Source organism: Geospiza fortis, unplaced genomic scaffold, assembly GCF_000277835.1.
Source record: "Geospiza fortis unplaced genomic scaffold, GeoFor_1.0 scaffold1, whole genome shotgun sequence".
In the NCBI taxonomy this organism is placed as follows: Eukaryota; Metazoa; Chordata; class Aves; order Passeriformes; family Thraupidae; genus Geospiza; species Geospiza fortis.
Window position 1 is genome coordinate 6,499,459 of NW_005054320.1, and position 25,672 is coordinate 6,525,130.

The 25,672-nt window shown below is 46.1% G+C and overlaps 2 protein-coding genes across 2 annotated transcripts in view; one reads left to right on the plus strand and one right to left on the minus strand.

Moving 5' to 3' along the window:
- The first annotated feature begins 1,257 nt into the window (after positions 1-1,257).
- On the plus strand, positions 1,258-15,392 carry CTC1 (CST telomere replication complex component 1). Its single transcript, XM_031056689.1, has 22 exons — positions 1,258-1,482; positions 2,788-2,984; positions 4,587-4,731; positions 5,106-5,408; positions 5,581-5,709; positions 6,025-6,251; positions 7,726-7,897; positions 7,986-8,186; positions 8,421-8,547; positions 8,745-8,859; positions 9,198-9,660; positions 9,976-10,068; positions 10,352-10,495; positions 10,780-10,850; positions 11,630-11,730; positions 12,056-12,221; positions 12,443-12,529; positions 12,614-12,773; positions 13,249-13,313; positions 13,549-13,711; positions 13,836-13,962; positions 14,901-15,392. Exons 1-22 carry the CDS (start codon positions 1,351-1,353, stop codon positions 15,077-15,079), a joined length of 3,567 nt encoding a protein of 1,188 aa, XP_030912549.1. The 5' UTR covers positions 1,258-1,350; the 3' UTR covers positions 15,080-15,392.
- A 2,133-nt stretch (positions 15,393-17,525) lies between these two features.
- VTCN1 (V-set domain containing T cell activation inhibitor 1) overlaps positions 17,526-25,672 on the minus strand; it is an 8,522-nt gene continuing 375 nt past the window's right edge. Inside the window, exons 2-5 of the mRNA XM_005420654.2 lie at positions 21,466-21,530; positions 20,166-20,513; positions 18,322-18,600; positions 17,526-17,647 (exon numbers count right to left, since the gene is read on the minus strand). Coding sequence (XP_005420711.2) covers positions 17,526-17,647; positions 18,322-18,600; positions 20,166-20,513; positions 21,466-21,530 — 814 coding nt within the window. The remainder of the gene's footprint in view (positions 17,648-18,321; positions 18,601-20,165; positions 20,514-21,465; positions 21,531-25,672) is intronic.

Here is a 25,672-nt window from a genome sequence, read left to right on the forward strand (position 1 = left end):
GCCGTCTCCGCCTGTCTGCGGTAGGCAGGGCCTGTGTCCGAGGCGGGCATCTCTGCCGCACTGTACAGCCTTTGCACGGCCTCTTCCCGGCTGGGTCCTGCGGGCCCGCACGGGAGGATGCTCCTGGTCTCCCAACCTGTTGGCCAGCTGAGCTCACCGTTCGAGTGTGCGCTCCTAAAAAAGGGGAATCTAGGATAACGTGGTCCATATTTTAGTTGCTAAAAGGCTTTTGGGTGCTCAGCATAATGAAAAACACGCAGCTCGTTGAGAGATATCCATATTGGAAAGTTTGGCTTCTCTGGATCGGTTTCTTGCTCCAACTTGTGGGAGAATTAAAATCTCTGGCACAACCGGTTTTGGGAGAAAAAGTCAACTGCAATTGACTAGGGATTTGTGACCTTTAACTAATAGTTAATAAATGCAGGTAGTTGATCTTTCACACCAGCTAAACTTACCTCATTTAAGCCATATTTTTTCCTGTGTATTTTATGGCATTTAAACCAGACTTTGGTTCATATTTAGAAGAATCTATCAAGAAGAGTTAAAGGTATTTGGTATTTATCTCCTGTGAGTCTGTTTGTGTGCAGTGTGCTACATCCAAGCTAACCACCAAGCTCTAGAGCACAAGGAGAGAGTCTGTTTGCTTCTGTATGTGATAACCATGAGCTGGTGTCCTGCTGTAGTTCTGCTTTCTCCCGAAAAGCACTCAGCACATTTGACAAAAACACAAGCAGCACTGTGCTTTTGTGGATCATAGGTACCAGTATTATTCCTGGTGGTGCTCTGTCTCTGAAGATGGAGCAGTTTCAGCTAATCCCCTGTTCATTTGCCTGCAAAATGCACAGCATAAGTACCTGCATAAATTTATGTCTTCTGATTAATTTTTCTATATCTAATTACTGTTTATTGCTTATTCAGACCCATCACTCATCCGGACTAGTTTCTTGCTTTGAACTTTTGATCCCCGACTAATCAAGTGAAACTCTTCAAATTCACACCCTTTGAATTTGATTATGTCCTGTTACTGAGCAAGTGGGTATTGTGATGAGAGCTCCAGTTTCACAACCTAAAATTGTCAGTGAAGTTCACTGGAAACCAGTACCAAAATCACAGGCTGGAGAACAGTTTGTGTTGGCTCTTTCAGTGTTGATATTAGGGTATTTGCAAACTGAGTTCTTTGTACATCTTGCTATATTCTTGGTTTTTTCTTTCTTTCTTTCTTTCTTTTTTTCCAGTTTCATCTCCATTTCTGACCTGCAGCATCAGCAGCACATACCGTGCTGCAGCCATCTGAGCTGGAGCACGAAGGAATTTAAGGAATGGTCTCATCAAGGACAAGCTGCTTTACCCATGCAGCGCACTTTGCCAAGGACTTACCTGATCTTGGTTGGCTACTTAGCAGATGGAAGGCAAGAAAACAAAGAAAAGCTGGTAGATGGTTGCCTGTATGTGAAGGACAATACTGGGATAATTCCATGTGAGGTATGTCCTTGGTCTGAGGGGTTCTGTGTTTATTCCCACTTCTGGGCCAGTGTCACAAACCACCAGGGGCTTCAGGCGTTCTGCCAGAGTCTTGTGAAGGAAGTAACACATCTCTGTAACAGGCAGGAAAACAGCAAGCTCACATCCTGGGCAGAGGACAGAACATGTGAAATGTGCCTTTGCTAGGAGAAGAAATGCTGAATGTACTGGCATGGAAAAGAGAGACAGCCAGTACAGTTCTGTTCTATTCACCACAGTACAAGGTGGCCTGGGAGACTATTGTATTTGTGGCAGGAAGGAACGATGAATCTGACTCCATGTTCTTAGAAGGCTAATTTATTATTTCATGATACTATATTATATTAAAGAATACCAAACTAAACTATACTAAAGAATACAAAAAGGATACTTACAGAAGGCTAAAACGATAATAATGAAAACTCATTATTCTTTCCAGAACCTTGACACAGCTTGACCCTGATTGGCCATTGAGTCAAAATAATTCACAGAAAACCAATGAAACAGCCACCTGTTGGTAAACAATGTCCAAACATATTCCAAAGCAGCAAAACACAGGAGCAATCAGATAATTATTGTTTTCCTTTTTCTCTGAGGCTTCTCAGCTTCCCAGGAGAAGAATCCTGGGCAAAGGGATTTTTCCAGAAAATATGACTGTGACAGGAGACCTTTCCACTCTTAGCTGAATTCCAGCTAGTGGAGCAGAAGTAACTTTCTGGAGAGCTGTGCTACATGTTCAGTGATGCATTGATGGCATACTTTCAGGAAATAATAGCTTGCATGACAGTTGACTCAAAAGCCTCCTGAAGGTAATTGCAAGGGGAATTGAGGTAACAAATAACCCCTACAGTGGTGGTGACAGAGCACTGAAGTTGTGCTTTCCAATGAGACAAAGTCTAGGAAAAAGTTGTATTGGTAAGAACTTCTAACTGAAAACACGGGGGCAAAAGAAAGCAGGCAAGAATTTTAGAAAAACAGTTTGAAAATATCTAAGCCTTGCATTGAATTAATTATCACCTTTCTGTGAGGTCGTGGCTATAAACAGGAAGTGCTAGCTGTAGAGTTCAGCAAGTTTGTGGCAGATGTGCATCTGGAAGGACAGAAGTTCTCTGTACAAGGTAAGAGAGTGGGCAGAAAACCCTGGTCTCATTTAGTGATGATCCTGGCAGTAGGAGAAGAGTTTGTGATGCACATGCAAGGGTGTTTTGGTAATGAACACTGTAAGTAGTGCTGAGAAAACAAACTGAAACTCATCTCAAGCTTCAATCTCATTATCTGTTGGTTTAGCTCTTGCACTTTGAACTGGACTGGCTGGACTCACTGTTTGTCTTCCCAAGCTGGTCATATATCCCACAGACAGACCAGAGTGCAGCAGAGTACTTGGAAATCCTGGTGGATCCAGTGCCAGTAAATGCCCCCAAGGAAGTACTTCACAGCATTCCTGTCACCTCCCCAGTGCCAGCTGAGCCACTGCTTACCTCCAGGTAAACACCTACCCTGCCCAGGGTAAACACCTACTCCTCATGGCGCTGTTGCTCTGGCTTGGCAGGTAACATGAAGAGCACTTGGCTTAGAAAGAGATAAATTCTATTTCTACCACATGTGGAAGCATAACAGCGAGTGGTGGAAGTAAAAGTTATACAACAAAGCCACTTTTCTTTAATCATCTGTTTCCCAGGAGTTTATTGGAAGGGTTTTTTTCTGTAATTTGAAAAAATAGGATGAATTTTAAGTATTTCTAGATGTAATTTCAAATTACAGAAAGAATATTAGAACAGTGTTGATTCACCTGTCTTTGAGGCTAAAATTTGCTCTTTTGATTAGCACAACTTTTTTTTTTTTTTTTGATCGTCTAGAGAACCAAAAGTATACTTGAAAGTAATCCTGTATTTTATTATGATGTTAATATGTGCCACTGGTCAAATTCTTATGAGATTACTGAGATAAAAGTGCCAGTGAAATGTCAACTGGTAGAAGTAACTGTGCTTTAGTTTACAGTATGTGAAAATGAGCCAATGGAATTGCAAATCTTAATAAGTTGATAATTTCAAGTCATGCTAGATCATGTTTTATCTTCTTGAGTAGAGAATTCCTGGTGTAATTTAATTACATTAAAATGTCACTAATCATGCTGCTTTCATTTCTTTATAGTTATCTTTTGTTTTTATTGGGTTTATCTGCTTCTGAGAAAATAATTTTAAGCTTGAGTGTTTGATTTAGCTCAAGGGACCATTCTAAACAAGAACACTATTTCCATATTTCAGTATATGTTCTCAGACTTTTAACATAAAGCTCCTTTGTTATTGACTGATATCTGACCAATTTTCCATGTAACAACTAAAATGTTACAGTGAGGTTTCCTGCTGTATGTCTACTACTGGTTGGGGTTTTTTTAAAGTCATAAAGTTAGATAATTGTTTAGATGTTTTGGAATCAAGAATGGTTTTGTTCCAAGTGGGATGGTTATATTCAAGTCCAGTAGGAGCTGACATGAAAATTACAAACTTAATTTTTTTTTAAATTTTTTTTTTAATCTTTTGAAATGTAGGTTGGACACAGCAAACAGAATTGATTCAAGAAATATAATCTCTTGCCTCTCATCTGCTTTCAGTTTTGCTGCTCTTTCCAAGTTTGTTAGAAAGACTCCATTGTTGCTTTCAGGCCTCTTGTTCATAGGCTTGTAGCTTCCACAGTGTCATGTTCCATGGACATACAAATCCAAGTTCTGTTTTCTGCAGAAGAATTGCTTGTGACTTTTTTCTTCTCCTTTAGACCAAAAATTAGTTGCTTGTTTGTGGTAATGCCTTTTATAACCTTGCTGTTGTCATGGAGTGTATGAATTTGTTCTTCTGTTCCTTTTGTCTTCAAATACTAAAATATCAAGAGGATTTAGTATAGAAAAGTTAAAGTACAAATTTTGTAGTCAAATATTGTTTTGAAAACCTCTCTGAGAGATTGACCATGTTGCTTCGTTGGATCTGTTATTCCCGGAATGTACATGCTGCATATTTGTTTATTTTGCTTTTGGGATACTTTTAAGTGTTCTTTCATCTCTGATTTCAGTTGTCTCTTCAATTGCCCTCTAGGATTCTGCGTAAGAAAAGATCAAAGCTAACTGTAGCAGGGGAATTGACCAGACTCGGCCCTCTCCTTTGTGTTCACCACAAGACATTCTTCTTTCTGTTTCTGAAATGCTTTGCATCTGCTGTTTGTGTCCCTGTGCTGGTGCAAGTAAGTCCTTGGAATTTTGCTCACAAATTCACTATCTGGATCTGTGTATGTACTAGCTGATCAATTCTTTGAAGCTTGCCATCAATTTCCCAGTTTGATTTATTCTTTCTTTTACAAGTGATATCTTTTTAATTGCACCCAGTGTACAATAGTTTTGGTATGTAAGAAGTCTAGTTCTGTGCCCTGCCGAAGTACAGTCCTTCTCCCTCATGCAGTTGCAGTGTCTCTGAATGTCTTGCAGATACAGTCCTTTTGCTAAGAGTGTGAGGCAATCCTCTGGGTGGAAAAGGGGTTTTTGAGTGAGATTATTTAGGTCGGGAAGAATTTTTTTCACTGGAGTTGATGCTGATGTTGCTTTTGTTTCTCTGCTCTAGAAACCCAGCCAGCTGCTGTGGCATCATGTCTTCCAGCTGGGCCACAGGTACACAATCACAGGCCTGAGTATGTCCAGCCTGAAGAAATCTGGACAAACAATATTCATCACCAGTGCTTCTTCCTGCCTTCTGCCCTACTGTGCAGAGCAGGTGAGGGAGCAGCCACTGGACAGTGCTTCACAAGGAGAATCCACTCAGTCTTCTTCCCTTGAGACTGCTGAGCAGCTCAGTTGCTCCTTGCAGCTGGAGGCTGAAGAGGAGAGGCCAAGACCAACCAAAGAGTCCAAGATCATCTCCTATGTGGTAAGGGTTCATAGGCTTAGCCTTCACCCACTCATGCACTGGGGTTTCAGCTCCTGGCCTGAAGGACCATTATTTTCATCATGAGTTTAGTTTCTTACTGCTCATGCCTGTGAGTCTCTTATATTTTGTGACTCTCTACAGTCCTCTTGCTTTCTGTTTGCTTTCTGTTTAGGGATTTGTCACCAAAGTACTCAATGTGCAAGCTGGTCTCTTTTTACTGGATAACCAAGTCTGCTTGTGCCTTGCTTACCAGCCCCTGCTGACCTCTGCACGGGGCCTCCGACCGGGAGCCTGTGTGGAGGTAAGCTGAGATTTGCAAGGAAAAGACTCAGGCCCTGGGGATGGCTTGTGAGTGTGTGGGTCAAAGAAGGCTGCAGGAACATGGGAATTATTTCAGCAAGTATCTGGAACAAAACTGGAGATCTTGCTGCCTGGACTCAGTCATGGGAGTTCACATGATTATTATCTGATTCCTCCCTAAACCATGCTCGCTGCCTCAGGCCTGATTATAGACAATTCAGTAGAGTGAGAAAAGATTTAAGGTGGGGTTACAGTTTTGGGGAGTGGTGGCAGACTGGCTATCTCTTCTCTTACACTCTGTGTCTGTGTCTCCCAGCTCATCGATGTCCACCTCCTGCAGAAGCCCCTGGCATCCTTCCCTTTCACTGTACTTGGTGCTTGCCTGAACAGCATGGTTGTGCTGAAGAGTTTCTCAAGGCTCAGCACCCCCTACCAGCCCCTGGCCTCTTCAGGAAATCTCTGCTTACAGCTGCTCTTCCGCTTCAATCTGGGAATGCCACTGTACCTCTGGCTGGTGAGCCTCCTGGAGACCTTTGAGGAGAGGTGAGGACAATTCTTCTGAAGTCAGGCTATGCCTCAATGTGCTTTGTAGGTTATCTGGGTGTCTTCTAGACCAAAGGATCACAAAATTACTTGCTTGGATAGTACAAGCAGCAATTGCTTCTGGTTTCTTGGCCTAGTAAGCCATTTATCCAGACTTCACATCGTGTCCAGTTGCTTGTTACCTTGCAGTTGCTCCTACAAGAAAAGCCGGTGCATTTTTCAAGTGCAGGTGAGGTAAAGGTCTTGGAAAGCTGCAGTGCTTCTGAGCATTGTACTCACATAATTCTGCCTGGAATGCTTTGTCCTGAAATACAGAAGCACCATAGGGGTGTCTGCTTGCCGTTGTGGTTTGTTTGGCAGATCAAGGTGGGCACTGAGGCTGAAGCTGGAAACTGGTGCTACAACTAGATCATAACTAATATATAAAGGCTCTTGTGTCCTGACTGTGCACAGAAGCAGCAGCAGCTGCTCAGCATATCACTTTAAGATACTCTGAGTGTTCCCAGGAGCGTGATAATTTGTTTTACAGTCTCTGTCTTGGCAGATTTTCCCACCCGTGCTTACCTCCAAGTCTTCCAGATGGCTTCCTGCTCTCCCTGACACTGCACTGTTTGCTGGACAGCTGTGGGCCAGTTTCTGGCTTCTGTTAGTGAAAATATTTGTGTTTGTTCTGAAGCACTTATGGTTGATCACTGTGACTGCTGCCTTGGACTTTAAAGTATATACATTTTACTCTCAGTCAAGTAGCAGTTTATAGATAGAATGCTCAGTGTTCCTGTGCTTTACTGGCACTGTGGAATTTTGACATGCTACCAATGAAACAGCTTCAGTTTTGCCTTAGGAATTATGCTAACTATAAGTTTCAGTTTTTATTATCTTTTCCACTTTCTTTAAATGCGATTGCTCAGTCCTGGTACTGCTTAAAAATTGTTCCAGTGAGTGCTATTTCTTTTCATTTGAGTTCACTTTCTGTCATATTTTGGCTGGCAGTGTGATCACTTCCAGCCATTCAAAAGCAGTAAGCTAAACTTATGAAATTAATTTTTCATGAGGGAAATGGAATAAGAATAGTCTGTGGGTGTTTCTGACTCGTGTTTTTGCATTCTGTGAAAGAAAGCCAAGTGTACCTAACATGAGTAATCATATCATGCCCAGCCAAAAGGCATGGAGATCCATTTGTGTGGCTTAGAGGGAGATTATCTTTATGTCATTTGTTTCTCTGGCCGTTTGAGTTTTGAGATTTTGCCAGTCTCTTAATTCTGTGGATTTTCCTGTTTCTTGTCTGCCCAACATAATTTGCATTTGCCTTAAATGCTGTATTTTTTAATAATTTCGTGGGGTTTGTGATCTCTTTAGTTCTTGGCCTATACAGTATATTCACTAAAAACAAGCAGAAGGAGTCCCTGACTTAGATGCAAGACTCACTAAAATGCAAGGACTGTCTGTGCTTTTAATGGTCATAACTTCTTTTCAGGTTTTCTTGTTTCTTTGGGCGCCGTCGATTGCTTAGCTCTATGCACCAAAACCCTGGAGCTGCTGAAAAGTTCCTTGTCCCCCTTCTGCAAGCTATGGTGCCAGACAGAGAAGAAGCAAGAGATATTTACAATGAAATTCTATCAGAAATACACCAGTGTCCCCTGCAGAAAGTGAGTAAATGATCTTTGAGCTGTTTCCTGTTTGTCTGATGGGAAGAAACTCAGGTAATTTGGTTTTTTTTTCCTCTTTTGTTCACAGTATTTGACTCTGAACCCTCCATGCCACGCCCCATCTCTGTCTGCAGTTAGCCGTGTGGCAGAACAGAAGAGCTGGGAAGGCTTCAGGCCATCCCAGTTGCTTTCCCCCTTGGAGGCACAGCATATGGGCACCCAGGAGCTGAATCGCAGACTGGCCTGGTCCTACTGCACACTCTCAGCTGAAAGTTTCCAGCCCCAACTGGTATGTGCCTCCTTCTCTTTCCTGTCTGTGTCTTGAGAGCTCCTGCTTCTCACCATGCCTTCCAGCACCCTGTCCATTGCATGCCTCTTCCTCCTTTGAGGGAACAACGTTGATTTTCTCACTGTGGCATGTGGAAAACAGACTGAATTTGAGCTGCTGCTACACACACTTTGATTTCTGGCTTTCAAGAATAGGAATTGTTTGATGCTCTTTGCAGCTTCCTTTCTGTTGTAGATACTCCTGGGTGTGCTGAGGGTCTCCTCCAGGAGCAGTTCCCTCCAGCTGCAGGACAGGAGCAGCGCACTTCGCTGTGTGATCTCCCGTAAGGATGGCAGCCCCTTTGCCCAGACTGCTCTCATAGGTATGTCCCACTAAACTGTATTTGAGGGCTGAGCTTTTGCTCTTCTGCCCTCCAGCTCCAAAACAAGGAAGAGATGCTGTGTGGAGATGCTGAACTGTCACTGCCTGACCTCGTGACTTTAAAATGAGGATATTGGCCTTACTGGTTTTATGTTCTCTTTTTATTTAGCTCAGCTCTTTTTTCTGATTTGTTTGCAGGATCACTCTTGCGGGTGGAAAACTACCAGCTTGTAGTGGAGAGATTCCTTAAGACTGATTTTCCCTCCTGGGAACACCTGGAAAATCTGGAGCATGTGAGAGAGAAAAAAAATATGTGAGTCCCTTTATTCAGTGTGCAGGTAAAATAATCACTTTCCAGCTCCTTGAGTGTTTTGGACTATGGTTAAGCCTTCTTACCAACATAGCATTTCAGTGCCAAAGCACCCATTCTTTGCTATTTGCATAAAATGAGCTCTTTCTCAGCAAGCCACCATCTCCATTTTGTTCAGAGTACTTGCAGCCTGGGAGCTGCCCTGCACTTCACTCTTTCCCACTGCTCCTGCTGAGTACCTGTGGGGCACTCACCAGATGTGTTTTTCCCAGATAAGTGTTTGTTTAGGACAGCCACATGTCAGGAATAGGGAGTTTCACTGTTACCATTTGTCATTTCAGTGTCTATGTGCAGTTCTACTTGGAGGATGTGCAGGTTCTCCATGCTGCTGAAGGACAAATCCAGAAAGGCCTTAGGAGTGGAAACAGCTCCTCTTTGAGGAATAAGAAAGATGTCAGCACAGCATCTGAGCTGGAAACCCCAGAGGCAAAAATGCTGAAATTGGAGGATCCCAATGCAGATACTGGCAGAGATGAGAACTGTCAGGGGGGCCCGAGCAGCCCCATAACAACGAGCTGTGTATCTCAGCTGTTCTTGGTCACCCAGAAAGAGGGTCTCATGTCACGCAATTACCAGCTGCCTGCAGAAGGAGATAAAGAAGAACATGAGCTGCAGTGCTGTTTCCAGGCCACAGTGCTGTGGCTGGGCAGACCACAGCTCTGGAGCCACCCTAGAGAAACTGGGAACCTGTTGGAGCTGGAGGACACTGGCTGTGGTGGAAAAGAGGATGTGACGCAGCAAGAAGTGAGGCAGCTTTGGGGTGTGGTTCGAAAAGTCTGGGAGCTGGCTCCTCTCAAGTGAGCCTGTGGGGTAATTTAGTATCAATGGGAAAGTGATTTTTGTGTTGGGTGCCTTTGTGTGTTTGTGCCAGCAAATTCCTTCTTGCACCCCAAGCAAGTTCCATCTTCTCTCCGTCACCTTCCTGTAAATGCGTGCCTTCTCTTGTCAATCAAGACATCCTCTGGGCTGGGCTTGCTCTCTTTTTACTGTGTTTTCCATTCCATACCTAACAGTTCCCATCACCTTCTCTCTCTCTCTCTTTCTCGTCCCTTTCCCCAGCAGGCACTACTGCTGTTTCTGGGGAGGTCTCTGCGATGGTTTCCATTCCTGCACGTGGACGGACTGTATCGCTTCACTGTGCCCTGCTGCTCGGTAAGAGACAACTTGTTGTGCTGTTCTCTCTTGGAGACTTCTGCTGAGCTGCATGTGGGAGTTGAGGAGTCAGAGGGTGACTAAGCTGTTTTCAAGGTTTGGAATTTCCTTCTGTCGTTCCAAGAAACTGCTTTCGTTCTGTGTTTGATTAAAATTCTCAGAGCTCTGAGTTCAGTGGATTTTTTTTTCTTTTGTAAACCATTGTTCTTCACTTTTTCCCTATTGAACTTTAATCTTCTTCTTTCTAATAGTCTTCTGCCTTGCCTTATCACTCTTATCTCAGGACTTGGAAGTGTTTTACAAGCTCTGTTCTCCACCTGTGCCATCCACATTCCTGAGCAGGACATCGTGCCCCCTGTGCCTGCTTGTCCAAGATAACTGGCACTTAGAGCATAAGACCTGGATCTCCTGTCTGCCTGAGCACCAGGTATGCAGTGCCTTATTGCACAGGGCTTTCACAGGCTACTTGTAGGTCTCTCCAGAACTAGCTAGAAATTATCAATGTACAGTATCTTGTTGGTGAGACTGTTCTGCTCTAAGTTCCATCAGAGCCTGCTGCTGGGCTTCACATCTTCCTGCTTCAGAATTCATCTGAGAGGAAGCATGAGTTGCTTGACCTAGCTCTGAGCAATCAGAGCTTTTCCTTTCTGCTCTGGCTGGGATTGCTTGTAAACTGTAACCCATCTGAGGCTGTGTCTCCCTCACTTGTAGCTGACAGCCCTGTCAGTGCTGACAGGCATGGACCAGAGAACTGCCTCCATCCCAGAAGTGCTTAGCAGCAGGTATGTTGGTCTGCCCCAAATTGCAAGTGACTGTGTCTTAGGGAATAGCTCTGTGGTAATTTTTATTGGAAAGTGCTATATTAAAGTGCAATGAAATACCCACCCAGAATATGGTTTGGAAAATCTGTGTGCAAGTAGTTCAGACTTCTCCCATCCTGGTTATTTAAGGTAAAGGGATTGCAGGTGACAAAACTGCAAAATGGTGTCCAGAAGATTGTTTTGCTACTGCTGGTGTGGACTAAGCCCCAAAGGTGTCTCCCAGATTCCTGTCAGAAGTGGAAACAAGCACAGCAGGGAAAAGCAGGCTGAATGTATATTTTTGGGGTTTTTTTGTTTTAGATTTTTTTTAGCATACCTTGCTCAAACACATAATAAACTTAGAACTTTTCCATTCAAAGCATGTTTAATCTGGGGTGATATGTATGTACACTGGATTTTTCACCAGTGCTTTATGAAAAACTCTGGGTTTTTTGCTTGGCTTCTTCATCTAATTCAGAAAAACAATTAGGAGTTTAGCAGAGAGGAAGGCTGTAGTGCCTTACCCTTCATCTTCACTGCTGAGCCTGAAGCAGCAGAAAGCAAGGTAAAGGGGCCTCTTGTCCCTAGGAGGGGTAGGCTGCAGCAAGCTGCCCTTTAATCCAGTAGCTCAGGTGCTCAAGGGCAGGTTCCCCAGAAACTGGGCTTAACCAACAGTGCTCCACTTTGTTGCAATCTTGAAGTCAGGCCTTCTTCCACTCCCTTTCATTTCAGGCGGGACAAAAATCCTGGTCTGCTCTCAGTTTCACAGGTTCCCTTGTTTCTTTCTGTGGTGAGGTCGTGGAGAGGACCTTGTGTGCCTCTCCCAAGAATGAGAAGCCACCTGGCCATCCAAAGCAGACAGGTAAGATTGTGGCAGCCTGTTGAGAAGCAACAGACTGGTTCTTCTTTTTGTTTCAGAGAGCCAGCGCACTTGGCTAAGTGTGCTGCTGTGTCTGGGAATAGTGGAAGTATGCCAGGATGTCACATCCTGTTGCATGTCAAAGGCTTGGAAACTGCACACTGTGTATGTGGAGATGGGCATGCAGTATCCAGAAAACCTGGGAGGTGGAACAGTGACAGCCTCATCATGATGGGAGGAAGAGCCTCTCTAGCAGGCCCAGCTCAGTGACAGGCCATGCTGCCTGTGTGAGTGAGCTCATGCTCTGTGTGGTTCTGTGCCTCCTCAGGGACTCTGCTGTCCAGGGATCACAGTGTGAAGCTCAGCGTCTCAGCTGCTCCAGGCTCCCCTGTTGTGATGGACATTTACATTACTGCCACCTACCTGCAGCACCTCAGGGGCTTGCTACCTGGAGCCAAGATTCTCTTCCAGAACTTGGAACGCAAGATCTCAAGGTGCTCTTGTCTTTAGAGCCCTGACCTCTCTTACTGTCTTTGAAACCATCTCTTAATCTGACCTCCCATGTGGACTTGTCCAAACCTTCATGTCTCCCAATCCCTTGCCATAAATTATTTTCCTACCATGTTACAAATGAAGATCAGCCCAGCCATCCCAAGAAAACTTGATTGTTTGGTTTCTGTGAGCTCTTTCTGACGTCTGCTCTTTCATATTGCAGATTCCATAATGTTTATTGCACATACATTGCCTCCAGCTGTGTGAGCATCCTATCTCTGCCAGCTTCTCACCTACCTTTTCCTTCTAGGTAAGTGTTGAGTCTGTTCTCATGATAGAGTGTCCAAAGAAAGGCTTCTATGTTCCAAGCTTCTCAAATTGCTCTTTCTTCTAGTCCTGCAGGAGAAGCCTCATCCCCTTCACTAGTGCTTCTGTCCAGCTTGAGGCCTCAGCTGCAAAATGTGGCCCAGGCCCGGATTTTATGCCACTTGTCCTGCGTACTGACTGTGTGCCTGCAATGGATTTGCTCACTTTGCAGCTGCATCTTCAAAGAGGTATTCAAGCTTCCACAAACATAATTTGTGAGAGGTCTTGCAGATTTTTTACTCTCACACATCCTTTGCTACCACGTAGAAGAAATGAGAGTTCCTATCTCAATTACAAACCCTCTTTCCAGTGTCTGAGAAGGACTTGCATATTAGAAAGGGACCAGAGTGATAACTGATTAGAAGTGTGTATCTGATGTCAGGCAGGCTGGCAGCTAGGACTGAGGGTGAAGTGGGGACACTGAAGAGGACAATCCTACTCTGTTAATGCTCTGCTCTTCCCATGTTCACTGCTATTTGGGATCAGCACCTTGCAGCAAGGTGATTTTTCTCCCCATATAAACTTTTCCTAGGACAGTCACTGGAAATGCAGTGAAATTCTTTACACTTTTGCCTACTTAATTAGAGAAGGATTAAAATAAGCAGTGGCCCTTCCCCTTCTCACTTACACCCATACATAGCTGTAGCTTTGTTCTTCCTTCAGGGGAGGTGCACCCGACACAATCCTCCATGTCCATCACAAACAGGAGTGAGGCAAGCCAGTGCACGGTAACTGCTGTAGGGATTGGCTGTGGGAAGTGGGAGGAGGAGAGAGCAAATTATACCACAAACTGGAGGGGGAAAATAATATCAAGGATGGGATGTGGACACAACAGCAAAGATGGAGTTATCACATCTTCTGAGATGTGAACAAACTCTCTACTGAGATGTTTTCTGGGGTGTGGCCCTTGAGAGGGAGCAGGATCCTGCCCTCCTGATCCCAGCCTGCTTGCTCTCTGCACAGGGTGCTGGTGGAGGATGGAACAGGTGAAGCTGTGGTGCTGTGCAGGAATGAACATGTGGCAGCAGTGCTGGGCCTGAGCCTTCTCGAGTGGGAAGCTGTGCAGAACTGTGTGCAGAGCAGGGGCAGCGTGTGCATTCAGCATGGGGAAGCTCCTGGAACAGGGGTGAGTGGGCTATTCCAGCAGCAATTGCAGCCTGCTGGACAGGATTTCCCTTTGCTCTGGGTGTTGCAGAGCCTCCCTGCCTCCCACTGAACACTCATTGGCAACATGCTCTCTCCTTCCTCAGTGTCTAGAGGAACCTGAGGATCTTGTTGCTTGTTACCTAAGGAGTCTGTGCAGAAGTCCTCTCATATGTCGCCCTATCCTGTTGGATTTCAGCCTAGACAGGAAGCCCTCCAAGATCCTGCAGCCTGGTAAGCAACTACTGCTGGCTTTTGTAATATTTAGTGTGGGAAGAAAGGGAGGAGGCATCTCACCAGGCTGGAAAAGGAGAGGTGCCTTCACTGCCCATCATAGCAAGATCTTTGAAGGATTTTCCTGGAATTTTGTATTCTGTAGTGTAGAACTAATTTGTGTCTTAGTAGATCCATGGCTATAAAAATAGAGAAATAATATTATGGAAATTCCTAAAACAACATAGGATAAATTTTTCTACTTCACACAGAAACATAAAACTGTTCTTGAGAAAGATTCCCAGTCCTTGTCTGGGACAGGAATCTGATCAGCCAGAGTTACTGTGCAGACTTCTCAAATCAAGTGGGTTTTGACTGTAGATAGGACAGCATGTAGGGTCAATAGCAGGCCTGAAAATCCTCACCTGGAAATCAGCACTGAAGTGTTTTGAATTCATGAGTACTGAGGTCTGAGCTCATGCTGCCGCAACTGTGCAATTGCTGTGTTAAGGGGACATTCTTCACACCAATTCTTCACACTGTTTGCACAAGTACCTAGAGCTTAAGTTTGAGTGCAGGTGCTGCAGGGGTTGGTTTGCTAAGCTCACCAGAGGATGCTCTGCAGTGGAGAATTTCTGGCTGTCATGTACACTGCCTGTAAAGGCAGGTTGCTGATACTGATAGAGGATACAAAGCTCAGAGCATCAGCTCTGTGAGCACACAGTTCATAGCATTTCACAGTGTAGAATGTCTGTTTCCTGCAGGTTTGGAGGGATGCTGGCAGAATGCATTCCTCTACCTACATCCTGGAGTCATTCATCATGCTGTCCTTTGAGGTTTGGCAGATGCCAAGCAGCTGCTCCAAGGCCTTCCCTCCCCCAGCAGCTTGTGCAGCTGTGGGCTAGAGCATAGCCAGAGCTCTGCACTGAGTTGTTACCCCTTGTGTCCTTCCCCTGCAGCTCCCCTGCAGCTGCGGAACTTTCGCTGTGGTGAAGTGGAGTTCGTGTCACGAGTGGGGCCTCGTCCGAGCCTGCTGTGCCTGAAGGTGGAGGAAGTGGGACAAGATGCCTTAGGATACCTGAACAGCCAGAGGATGAGCAGGACATCCAGTTCCTCCTGGGTGGGAGCCACTGCTTAATATCTCTCCCAGTGGGAGAGGAATTATGGAAATACCAACTGCGATCGGGAGCTTTTTTTAATCTCCTTTCAGTGGGAGCACAAGCCTGTGAGCACCCAGGGTGAAGGGTGCAGTCAAGCAACTGCTGTGACTTGTGGAATTCCTGAATGGCACTCTGGGCCATTGTCAACCAGTGACTTTGGGCTACATTTTGGAAGAGAGATGTTCAGTGCTTCCTATGTGACAGGTCTTGCCTTGGGCCTAGGGCACACAGTGTGTGCCTTTTGTGTGGTAGTATCTACTAAATAAAGCTATGAAAATATTACTTAAAGAACACTGTATCTGTTTTGGTATCTATTTTAGTATTCAGGTTTACTTGCTATATGGTGACCATTAACAAAACTATACAGTTCCCACAGGGTATGGTCTTCTTAACCTAATTGAAATAATTAAAATTACACTCTTAAAGCATCTCCTTCAAGAAAAAAAGGGAAGTGAGCAAGCTGCTGTTTGGAGACTAAATCACAGTGTTAAATGACAAGATTATTTGGGCATTGTTTTTCAGTTTATCAGGAGCAGCCTGAACATTAGGTGGGGCTGGTAAGAGGCAGGCACTGAGCTGTGATACAGGCAGTGGTTTTACTGAGCATGAATGGAGTGTCTTCCCTCTCAAGGCCTGCTGTCCACTTCTGAGACCAAAGTGTGAGTGGCACAAGACCTGATAGATGCCACCATTCAGTAACGTTGTGAGACTCCATCCTAAAAGGTTGACAAAATAGCTTAAAGCTGAAGTCTTTGCAAATGTTGCTGTGATAGCCTTTCTTTCTGTGGGTGCTTTCTGCAGAACAGAAAAGATTTTACTAAATCGTCTCTCCACCCTCCAGAAAGAAAGCAAAACAAAACCAAAAAAACCCCAAAATAAACTATCTCAGCCTGAGGAAAATGTTGACTGTAAATGATAAGACAAAGATTAAAATCTGGTTAAAAAGTGCAACTGAAAGTAGTCTAGTAATATGAATACCACAGTAGCAGACAGATATAGATAGGAAGTACCTGATAACACTTACTTAAAAAACAAAAAAGAAAAATTCAGCTCTATTGTTATATCTGGGTTTAATAACTTGAAGCTTCCAGTAGTATCTTACTAGTCTCCTTTTCCTCCTCATGCTGTTTGTTAGTTTTCTGTCTGCTGTCTGCTTATCTGTTCCTCTTCACATTACAACTGCAACCATCACTCTTCATACAGGACTTTAGATGTGGTTTGTCTTTGCCAGGATATTCCAAGCCTGCTGGCAGTTTTCTAACCCATTGCTGTTCTACCATTCACATCTTTTTCAGCAGGGGAGTTTGATTTTAGCACCCCAAGAAGATGAAGGAGGTTAACTGCATCTCTTATTTACAGTTTTATTAGTACAGTCAGAGAATCACAAGACAAGAGATGGGTGAATCAAATCTGTTTGGGGGGAGTTAAGATTTGCTTGCTTTTAATACTCTGAAGGAGCTATTCTCAGCTTTATTGCGGGAAACCCTTTTCCTGTTTGTGTCTGAACTTCTGCCCATGATCAGAGTTCTGGTCACTGTGTTAGATCAGACAAGGGAACATATCTTGTCCTACAATCAGAACTTTTCCTTTATGCAATTCTCCTTATCACATTCCTTGCTCTCTTTGTGAAGCCAAACAAAGTATCCTGTTGTTGGTGTGGGTAAGAAATGATAACACAGGAAAAATCAGCTAATTTCATGTTTGTACTACAGAGTACTCTGGAACCAGCAGGAACTCCTAAAGCCCTCAGTGCCATTGTGAGGAAAGCCTGAGTGAGTCTTGCCATCAACGTAACTGTAATACCTGTTCTGTGTGGAAGGACAGACATGTTCCTTTCAGATGATTTTCTTTAGCTCACCCTTTCACCAGTTCACCTCCAGGTCCTACCAGCCAAAGCCAATAAATACTGAAGGCAGCTGTCCTGTGCTTTGGCTGTGTAAGCCCTCCTTATTCCAGGTCTGCAGGGAATTGCTGAGGCTGGCAGCTCCCTCTAGCCATGTTCAAGGTGTCTGTAGTATTTACTGGAGAGGCTTGTGCTGTAGCAGGTCTTGTGAGCAGGGAGGGAGAGGAAAAAGTCCGTGCTGCCTTCCAGCCATGAACTGCAGCCCAGGTCCAGAGGATGCCCAGGAAAGAAAATGGGACAAGTAAGAGCTGACAGTTGATGGTGCAAGAGAAGGATCTCTGTGGTTGCAGAAAGTGATGGGAGAAGCCCGTGGGAGGGACAAGCCATGTGTCCCACCTAAAGGTGGGGATGGGGAAAGGATGGGCAGAGGGGAGATGCTCTCCCATTCTGGCAGGGTTGAGATAGGTCTGCTGCTCTAGCCAAACTCCCTAAGAGGGCCTCCATATATTGTATGTATATGAGTTTCTCTTCCCAAGCTTACCTGCAGGTCCAGCAGAGTTCCCAATTGCTTCACAGAGGCTTTATATTGACAGCAGGTACAAGGGAAGCAGAAGCATCCAGTGACAGGCTGGCAAGGAGGATGACACTGACTCTGCATTCAGGTTCACCAGCTGCAAGTTGGTCGCCTTCGTAGTGCTGAAATCTGTAGCAGAAGAATTGTGAGAGGCTACCAGAACAGGAACACAGCAGGGAAGGCAAAAAAAGTGTGCATTTATTCTTTCCCAATTTTCTGAATATGGATGAAGGTAGACCCTGCCTCTTGTACTGGAGACCAATTGCAATGAAGTCCTGGCTATAGAAGCATTATGGTCCTTCTCATGTAGAACAGGAGAAGATACTCAGGACCTTTGTAAACTTGGTTTTCTGTGAGTAAAATGGCTTTTAAAATAAAGGGATTGGGCTGGAGTCAGGGGTATTGTCACCAATAACTGCTAAAGGGGCCTGTTTGTTTGGTGCACAAATGGGATCTAAGATGAACTGGCTAAAGAAAGTGTCAAAAGATGTGGGGTTTGGTTGGTTGGTTTGGTTTTGGTTAACATTCCAAGCAATGCACTCCTTTGAAGTGTGTCCCTCTTTCTGGTCTACTGGCAGTTCTGTCCCCAAGCCAAGGTGACAATACCACAAGAAGCATGAGATAGCAGGAGCAAACAGACCCTTTCATTCATCCCAGGGACAGAGAAGTGGTTGGATTAGCCATGCTTTCAGTCCCTTCCTTGCCTGACACAGCTGCTGCAGGAACCCCCAGGTGCACCAGGAACACTGCTGAAACTCTCCTCTCCCCTGTGCCTGTGGTCTCGGGGCGCTGTCAAACCCTACCTGTCACTCTGATGTTGACCACAGCCTTGGCAATGCTGTTTTCAATCACGCAGGTGTAGGTGGCATTAGCAGTGATGTTGTGCAGGAGGGAAACCACCTTCACAGTGATGTTTTCGGGGTTCAGCTGGTAGCTGGTGTTGGCAGCATGGGGCAGGTGCTCCCCAGTGTCACCACAGGCCATCCAGTGTACAGCAGGGCGAGGGAACCAGTGTGGGGCTTTGCACTGCAGCGTCTCCCCATGGCTGCTGTGCTCCACCTGCATCACGGGCATGCTGAAGGCTTTGGGAGGGAAAACAGGGAGACACTCAAAACAAGGCAAGTGATAGGAACTGGGCATGAAATACCCAACTGCATCTACCAGTCCCAGGTATTTCTAGGCTGCTTGCTGCTTGGCATCACAGCATTGCCTGGAGCCAAGCCAGAAACAGGCTCAGACAGAGCTCTGTACAGGTTGGGCAATGGGAGGATGAGTACAAGGGATCCAAGGACTCCTAGGACATAGCAGTCCAGCTTGACAGGATCTGCTGAGGTCGTGACGCAGCTTTAGTGTCTTTTAGTTATTCTTAATAATGGGGGAAAGATGATTCACCCTCTCCACTCACTGAGAAGGGGGCCTGACCAACACCTACAGCTTCACAGAATCATTAAGGTTGGAAGAGACCTTCAAGATCAAGTCCAACTGTTAACCCAGCATTAAGTCCACAACTATATCATAACCATAAATGCATGTATCTTAAATCTCTAGGGATAGTAGGTGACTCCACTACATCCCTGGGCAGCCTGTTCCAGGGCTTGATAACCCTTTCCATGAGCAAATGTTTCTTAATATTAAATCTAAACTTCCCCTGGGGCAACTTGAAGCCATCTTCTCTCCTGAGCAATCCCCTGCAGACCTGGAATAAGAAGGGCTTACACAGCCAAAGCACAGGACAGCTGCCTTCAGTATTTGTCCACTTTTCTTTTGGGTGGTAGGACCTGGAGGTGAGCTGGTATAAGGATGAGTTAAGAAAATCAGCTGAAAGGAGCATGTCTATCTTTCCACACAGAACAGGTATTATAGCCATGCTGGAAATAAAACCCATTACAACATTTCACATGTTCTTTCTAATGCCTTTTCTGTGTGGATTACTTTAAACATCCAATCAAGCAACACAAAAGTAGGCAGAGCCACAAGGTTTCAAGGAGGGATAGGGGACCAAGTCTCCATGGAACATTTGCAACTCTCAGGCTTGCAAAACCCTCTTTCACTTGGAGAGGTCTGAAGGCTTTTCCTCACCCAATCTGAGCTGTAGGACAGCAATTCTGGCCACAGGGATGAGAGGGAGGGAGCAAAGACTGAAGTCTGGAGGAGACCCTCAAGGGGTTCATCCCTCAGCCTCAACATGAGGTGACCGCTTAGGAGGTGACTTGTTATTACGGCTAAATTCATCTCACTGGAAGAGGCTGAAGACCTGGTGGTTTCCAGATCTCTCCTGGAGGACTGACTCTTGTAAATATGTAACATTTCAGGTAAGTATGATATCAGAGGTTTGTTGCTTTGGTAGTAATTTTAAAAAACAAAATACTTCAGAAAAACTGAGAAAAATATATTAAATACACTACAGTTTTTACTATGCAGCACTTCTGGCCGGAGATACATCCTAATTCTAGAGAGAAAAAGCTACCATGTTATCAAGATTATAACCTTTTCTGGAACAAGGGTGTCAAAAGAGGGGTTAAGGCCATAAATATCCTTGTAAAAGCCAGAAATACACCCTCCTCAGGGGTGTAGCAAAATCATAAGGTTCAACCAAGCCACAGTAGCATGTGTTTTGCAGCAGGATTTTGCTCCTTGTAGCCCTCACCTCCTGTCCTGTAGCGCAGCACCGCTGCCCCGCTCCCTCTGGCTGTGGTGACAGAGCACTGGTAGGTGCCGGCATCGGAGAGCTGCACATCCCTCAGCTCCAGGGAAGCATTCCCGCCGATCACCTGGTCTACAAACACAGCCGTGCGGCCCTGAAATGATGGATCCTGCTCCTGCAGGTGGTCCTTCCCTTCCTTAAACTCGTGAACCAGCCCAGCTACCCCCTCCTTGGCCCACTGGATTGCTATGCTGTCCATCCGGATGTCGGGCTCGAAAGAGCAGCCCAGGACACTGCGCTGGCCAATGTTCCCTGGAGACGTCAGTGCCGTCACACTGATGGAGTGTTTTCCTGCAAGGAGAGAGCAAGGAGGCTGGAGAAAGGTGAGGCAGCAAGCCTGGAGAAAGGCCAGACTGCCCTGTGGCTGTCGTGGACCAAGCCTGAGGCTGAACAGTCACTGGCACACAGCAAGGCCCCAGTGGCTGCTACCAGTGCTGCTAGTAGAGGCCAGCTCCTGTGGATTGTATGCCATAATAAAGCACAGGAGTACTTCTATAGCAAAAGAGTGCTTCAAAAAGTAGCTCTTCTTACTTGTTTGAGAAGAGTTCATGTGGTATTTTCTTGTTTACTTATATGTATCAGGGATTTTCCTCTTTGCAGCTGCCAGAAAAGTATGATTTTTATGTCTTTTCTTAGTCAGGACCTCCCTTTATGCAATATAAATGTGATTGGAAGGCATAATGCTGGCAGAGAAACAGCAGCTCTTTCCCCCTTACTGAAATCCAAACATTTTTCTTTTGTTTAAGAAAAGTGAGCATCTGAAATCCTAAGCTGCAAGCCTGAGAATTCCCAGAGCCAGGCCCTCTTCCCCATGCAGCCCTTTCCTACCCATCCTCACTCAGCACATTCCAAGGAAGCTGCATTTTGGCCAACACCAAAACAACACATTTTTGTTGTCTCTGAGGGTCCTGGGAAAGGCACCCCATCCTGGCAGATGCTCTCTGATTTCACAATAAATAGCATCCCATCATCTCATCCTATCTAGGAGAAGGAGCAGAGAATGTGCAGGACTTTATGTGTAGGTTTGGGGCTCCAAGCCCAAGGGAATTTCAGGTGCCACAGCACTACACCTCCAGCAGCACAGGCTGTGCTACACCTACCTAGCCTTTGTTAAAGGGTGGGTGGCACTTCAACACATGGTCACACCTCAGCCTGTGCATGGGATGGACACACAGAAGTAGAGGCAGGGCAGAAGTTCATCATCCCACCAGTCCCACTGCAAGAAATCTGAGCAGTCACACACCTGAGACACCAAAACCAATGATCAGGGCGATCACTGCAGCCAGGATGACAATGACTGTAGTCATGCTGTTGGGGAAAAAGGAAAGGACAGCATTAGCACAGAGCCCACCTCCTTCACAGCCCATGCCATACTGTCCATCTGCAGAGCTGTCTGCAGGAAGGAGGGGGAGGCAGGTGAGCCACAGACCCAGAATGAGGCAGATGGGTAAAGCACATCACCTCAACAGGGATGAACATTCAGCTGAGCAGCCCTTGTCATCAACAGTGGGGACCATGTGGCAGGAGACCCAGGCTTGGCCTTTGAGAGCAGTGCAGCATGCTTCTCTCTGCATTCCCTGTTGCATAAGCAAGTCAGGCAGTGCCTGCTGGTGCTTGTGAGTGACCAGGGAGTGAGCAAAGCCCCTGAGCCCAGGAGACACCAGGTACAAGGCAGGGAATGTGCAGGAGGAGTCTGGAAACACGGCCATTTTTTTGAGCTGGCTGGATTTGGGATGCTCCATGTGGAGATGGGTAATCGGCTGTTAACTGGGAAACTGAAGAGGAGAGGACCACTTGCCAAGCCACACAGGTGAAGCAGCCATGCCAGAGGAGAAGAAAGGCAGCATGTCATGGATCAGCACAGCTCCTTGCCAAGCACAAGCTCTCTGGCACAGCCCAGCTTGGACAGACCCAGAAGCACAGCTGGCTGTAGACCCCCACCACAGCCAGTGGAGCTGTCACAGGCACATTTCCCTGTGGACTGAGGGGTTGTGGCAGCAAACTCAGCTCCCAGCCAGAGAAAGCCCTGAAGCAGCTCCCCACAAATCCCACAGGTACCTCCTGGGGCTCGTGCCCAGCAGTCTCACAGAGACTCCTCACAGAGGAGAAGCCCAGAGAGGTGCAGGCTGTGAGAGGTCACAGCCTTTTGCCCACACAAAACCAGCTGCTCTCCTTCAGCAGCGTTTACTGGTTTGCAGCACACTTTGCCAACACAAAGCTGATGGGCAGCCTCCTGCAGGACAGTCCATCATGTCCCTACAACCATGGACTCCTCCCATCACTGATGTGTGCCTGCATCTGTGACTTGCTCAGTTTCCACAGATGCCACGATCACAGGGCTGATATGGAGCTCCAGAGAATCACACCATGTGAACAAGCCTCTCCCACAGGGAGCAGCAGGGAAGGGAGAAAGGGAAGAGGGAATAGAGAAAAAGGGAGATGTTGCAGACTTGTTTGACCTCCCACTGTCTCCCTTGCATCCTCATCCTTAAAGCCAGAGGGAAGTTGTCTGAGGAAGCCCTGTTTGCACATGCTCAGAAGGGTACCAAAATATGTGGTACCTCCACATAAGGGCTCACACAAATCCATTTACACATTCACATCCATACCAAGCTCTGCCTAGATGCCCTCAGAGCTGGGAGATGTCACGTTTGGCTTCTTCCCCTTTGTCACTAGCTTTCAGTCATGGCTGGGATGAACAGCAGTTCCCCATCTAATCCCTCAAGGTGGATCACAGCTGACCCTACTGTGAGAAAAGCCATGGATATCATCCAACCATGGGCACCAGGCAGCTGGAGACCCAGGCACTGCCTCTCCCAGGGGCCTGCAGGATGGGGACTTTGATGGCTCCTGTGGATCCTGCAGTGTGACAGCTTTCAGCAAAGCCTTGCCATGTCCCACAGGACTCCCAAGTCACTCAAGGTCCCAGCCAGGCTCACTGTGGGACAGCCTGAGCTTTCCTGTCCTGGGGAAGATGGCAAGTGTTATATATACACTTGAATAACACCCATCTCCTTGAGGAGCTCTACCAATTTCCATGCTGGGAATTGATCCCAGAGTGAGATAGCTGCTATAAACTCAGCCAAGGTTGTCATGACAAGCCTCTGTTCTCACACCTGGGAAGCACAAAACAAGTAGCAGCCACACTGTGCTGACTCACAACAGTTGTGGTTCATCTTTATTCCCATATCTTACAATCCCTCTTCCCAAGGACAGGCAGGGAAGAAAGTGCTCAGAGTCGAGGGATGCTGCCAGGGGGTTACAGTAAATGCTAGGAGGCATGGCAGAAGGACGAGTAGCCAGGATGTCCTCCTGTGCAGTCCCTGAATGCTTCAAGTGCCACCACACTTGCCTCTGGTCCTTGAAAGGACCCTCTGGCCTGAACACCACCTGTGCCCTGACACCCTTCTGTCCAAAACCATCCTCAGCTTACTCACAGACAAACACAAACCAGCACAAACAGGCCACACCAACGCTTTTGTCCTGCTCTGGTGCCGCTTGCCCCCATGGCTGCAAAGCATTGCTGGCTTTGCACTCAGAGAGCAGCTACCCACCCTGCTCCAGAGCACCAGCAGGGCTGATTGGAAAAGCTGCTCCTTTGTCACAGGGGGAATGACAATTTTGGGTGTACAGATGCCACTGCCTACTTCAACATCCCTTGTGAGGGACAAGGAGAAATTAGTCCCTCTGGAGCTTCCTCTGCAGAAACTGCAAGATGCAGGAACCACAAGATCTTTACAAACATTTGCTGTGTGCCCACCATGTGTAATGAGTAGATCTGGCATGCAGAGTCAATGAGAGGAACCTGGCATCCTAGCCACATGCTGGTGGTAGCTGTGTCTTGCAGCACTCCAGTTCAAGCACTCCAAGCAAGAAGCAATATTCTGTGCCTCAGCACCCCTGGTACCTCCAGTGTTTTAAAGGCACAGAAACAGACTGATGTGGGCGGCTGAGGTGCACCAGTTGGAGCCCTGACACCACTCTCGGTTCACAGTGCCAATTTGGCAGCCTGTGGGATGCTGCTCTGTGCCTCCTATCCTATTTTCCATAGTCTTGTTCCTCACCAGTAAAACTTGGAATCAAATTTGGCATTAAAAGAATCCATTGATTCCCTGCCTGAATGCTGCTGATCACAGCCCAGGGACAGGGAGAGGCTCACAGCCTGGCTGTGATAGGCAACAGTCCTAATTCTCCAGATGTCTAGCTCCACTTGGACTAAGCTTTCCCTCAGGAATGGGCTTAGAGGGTCAAAAGAACTGGAGGATTAGGATATTGAGGGTCCCTTGCCTTCCTCTTTATAGCAGTTTACTTTGGAAAAGAAATGGCAGTGGTAACCCAAAACAAAAGGGTTTCTATTCCAATATGCAGCTGACGATTGCAGAACCCAACTTTCTTCAGCACTTCAGGGAGTTTTGTTGTTGTTGTTGTTTTCGTTGGAGATTTTTTTGGTTTTGGTTTTGTTTCCTTGGTTGGTTTTGGTTTTTTTCCTGAAATCAGCAGAAATCTCCCACTGCTTCTCTGAAACTTCCTGGAAAATTCACTCCCCTCTCTCTGGTCTGTTTCTGCATTTCAGGACTAGCCTGAAGAGCAAATGTCCTTGAAGGAAGCCTGCTTCTCCCAGTAAACTGCTGTTGCTGCTTGGCAGAGCAGGAGGAAGGGTTTCACAGCAGTAAGGCATAGATAAGCATTTTTTCACGCCCATCAGTTATTAAATTTCCCTGACAAAAGCTGACTGGGCTGCCTCTTGAGAATAACAGAGCTGGTTATTGCATGCATTCCAGACACATGAGGAATACAGTGCTCAGGAAATATTTACACTCTGTGTCTACAGGCAACCTCACTTCTGTCAGCGAAAAGGTACAGATAATATTGCTATTTAGTGCTTCCTTGATGCTCCATGTGGCAAGGTTCATGTGATGTCTCTTCTGTTCACACATGGCCTGTCCTTCTCCCCACTGCTGTTCCACTCCAGTAGGACAGACATTGGTAACAGTTGAAAGCTTTTTCACAGAATAAATGCCAGCAGGACTGTCTCACACACCACTGGAACTTCTGTCTCCATCCAGCCTGGGAAGTCCTGGGATGGAAAGACACAGCTTGTTGCTGTCTCTGTTCAAGCAGTGAGGTTTAGATGAAAGCTCAGTCCATGTTCACTAGAGGATGAAAACTTTGCCCTTTTATCCATCTGGTGGGGGTTATTTTCAACTAATCAGGAGATAAGGATATGAGGTAGATCTTTTCATGACTTCTTTTTCCAACTTTAGTTCACCAGCACTCAGTCAATAGCTCCAAAGGAAATGGGGTAATCGAAATGAGAGGCATAAAACACTTTGACAATGTCTTCCCAGCTCTTACTCCTGCCAGGAAACTTCTGGAGGACAGTTTCTTTTTCCCCACAGCAAGCTGATGTGATGGAAACACAAGCAACTGTCTCAGGACCAGCAGAAGCA

Bases quoted from the DNA above. Each gene is read 5' to 3' on its own strand.
- CTC1 (XM_031056689.1), top strand. From the start codon at position 1,351: ATGCAGCGCACTTTGCCAAGGACTTACCTGATCTTGGTTGGCTACTTA. The intron at 9,661-9,975 runs GTGAGGCAGCTT...CCCTTTCCCCAG, and splicing joins AGGATGTGACGCAGCAAGAA to CAGGCACTACTGCTGTTTCT. The intron at 10,496-10,779 runs GTATGCAGTGCC...CCTCACTTGTAG, and splicing joins CCTGTCTGCCTGAGCACCAG to CTGACAGCCCTGTCAGTGCT.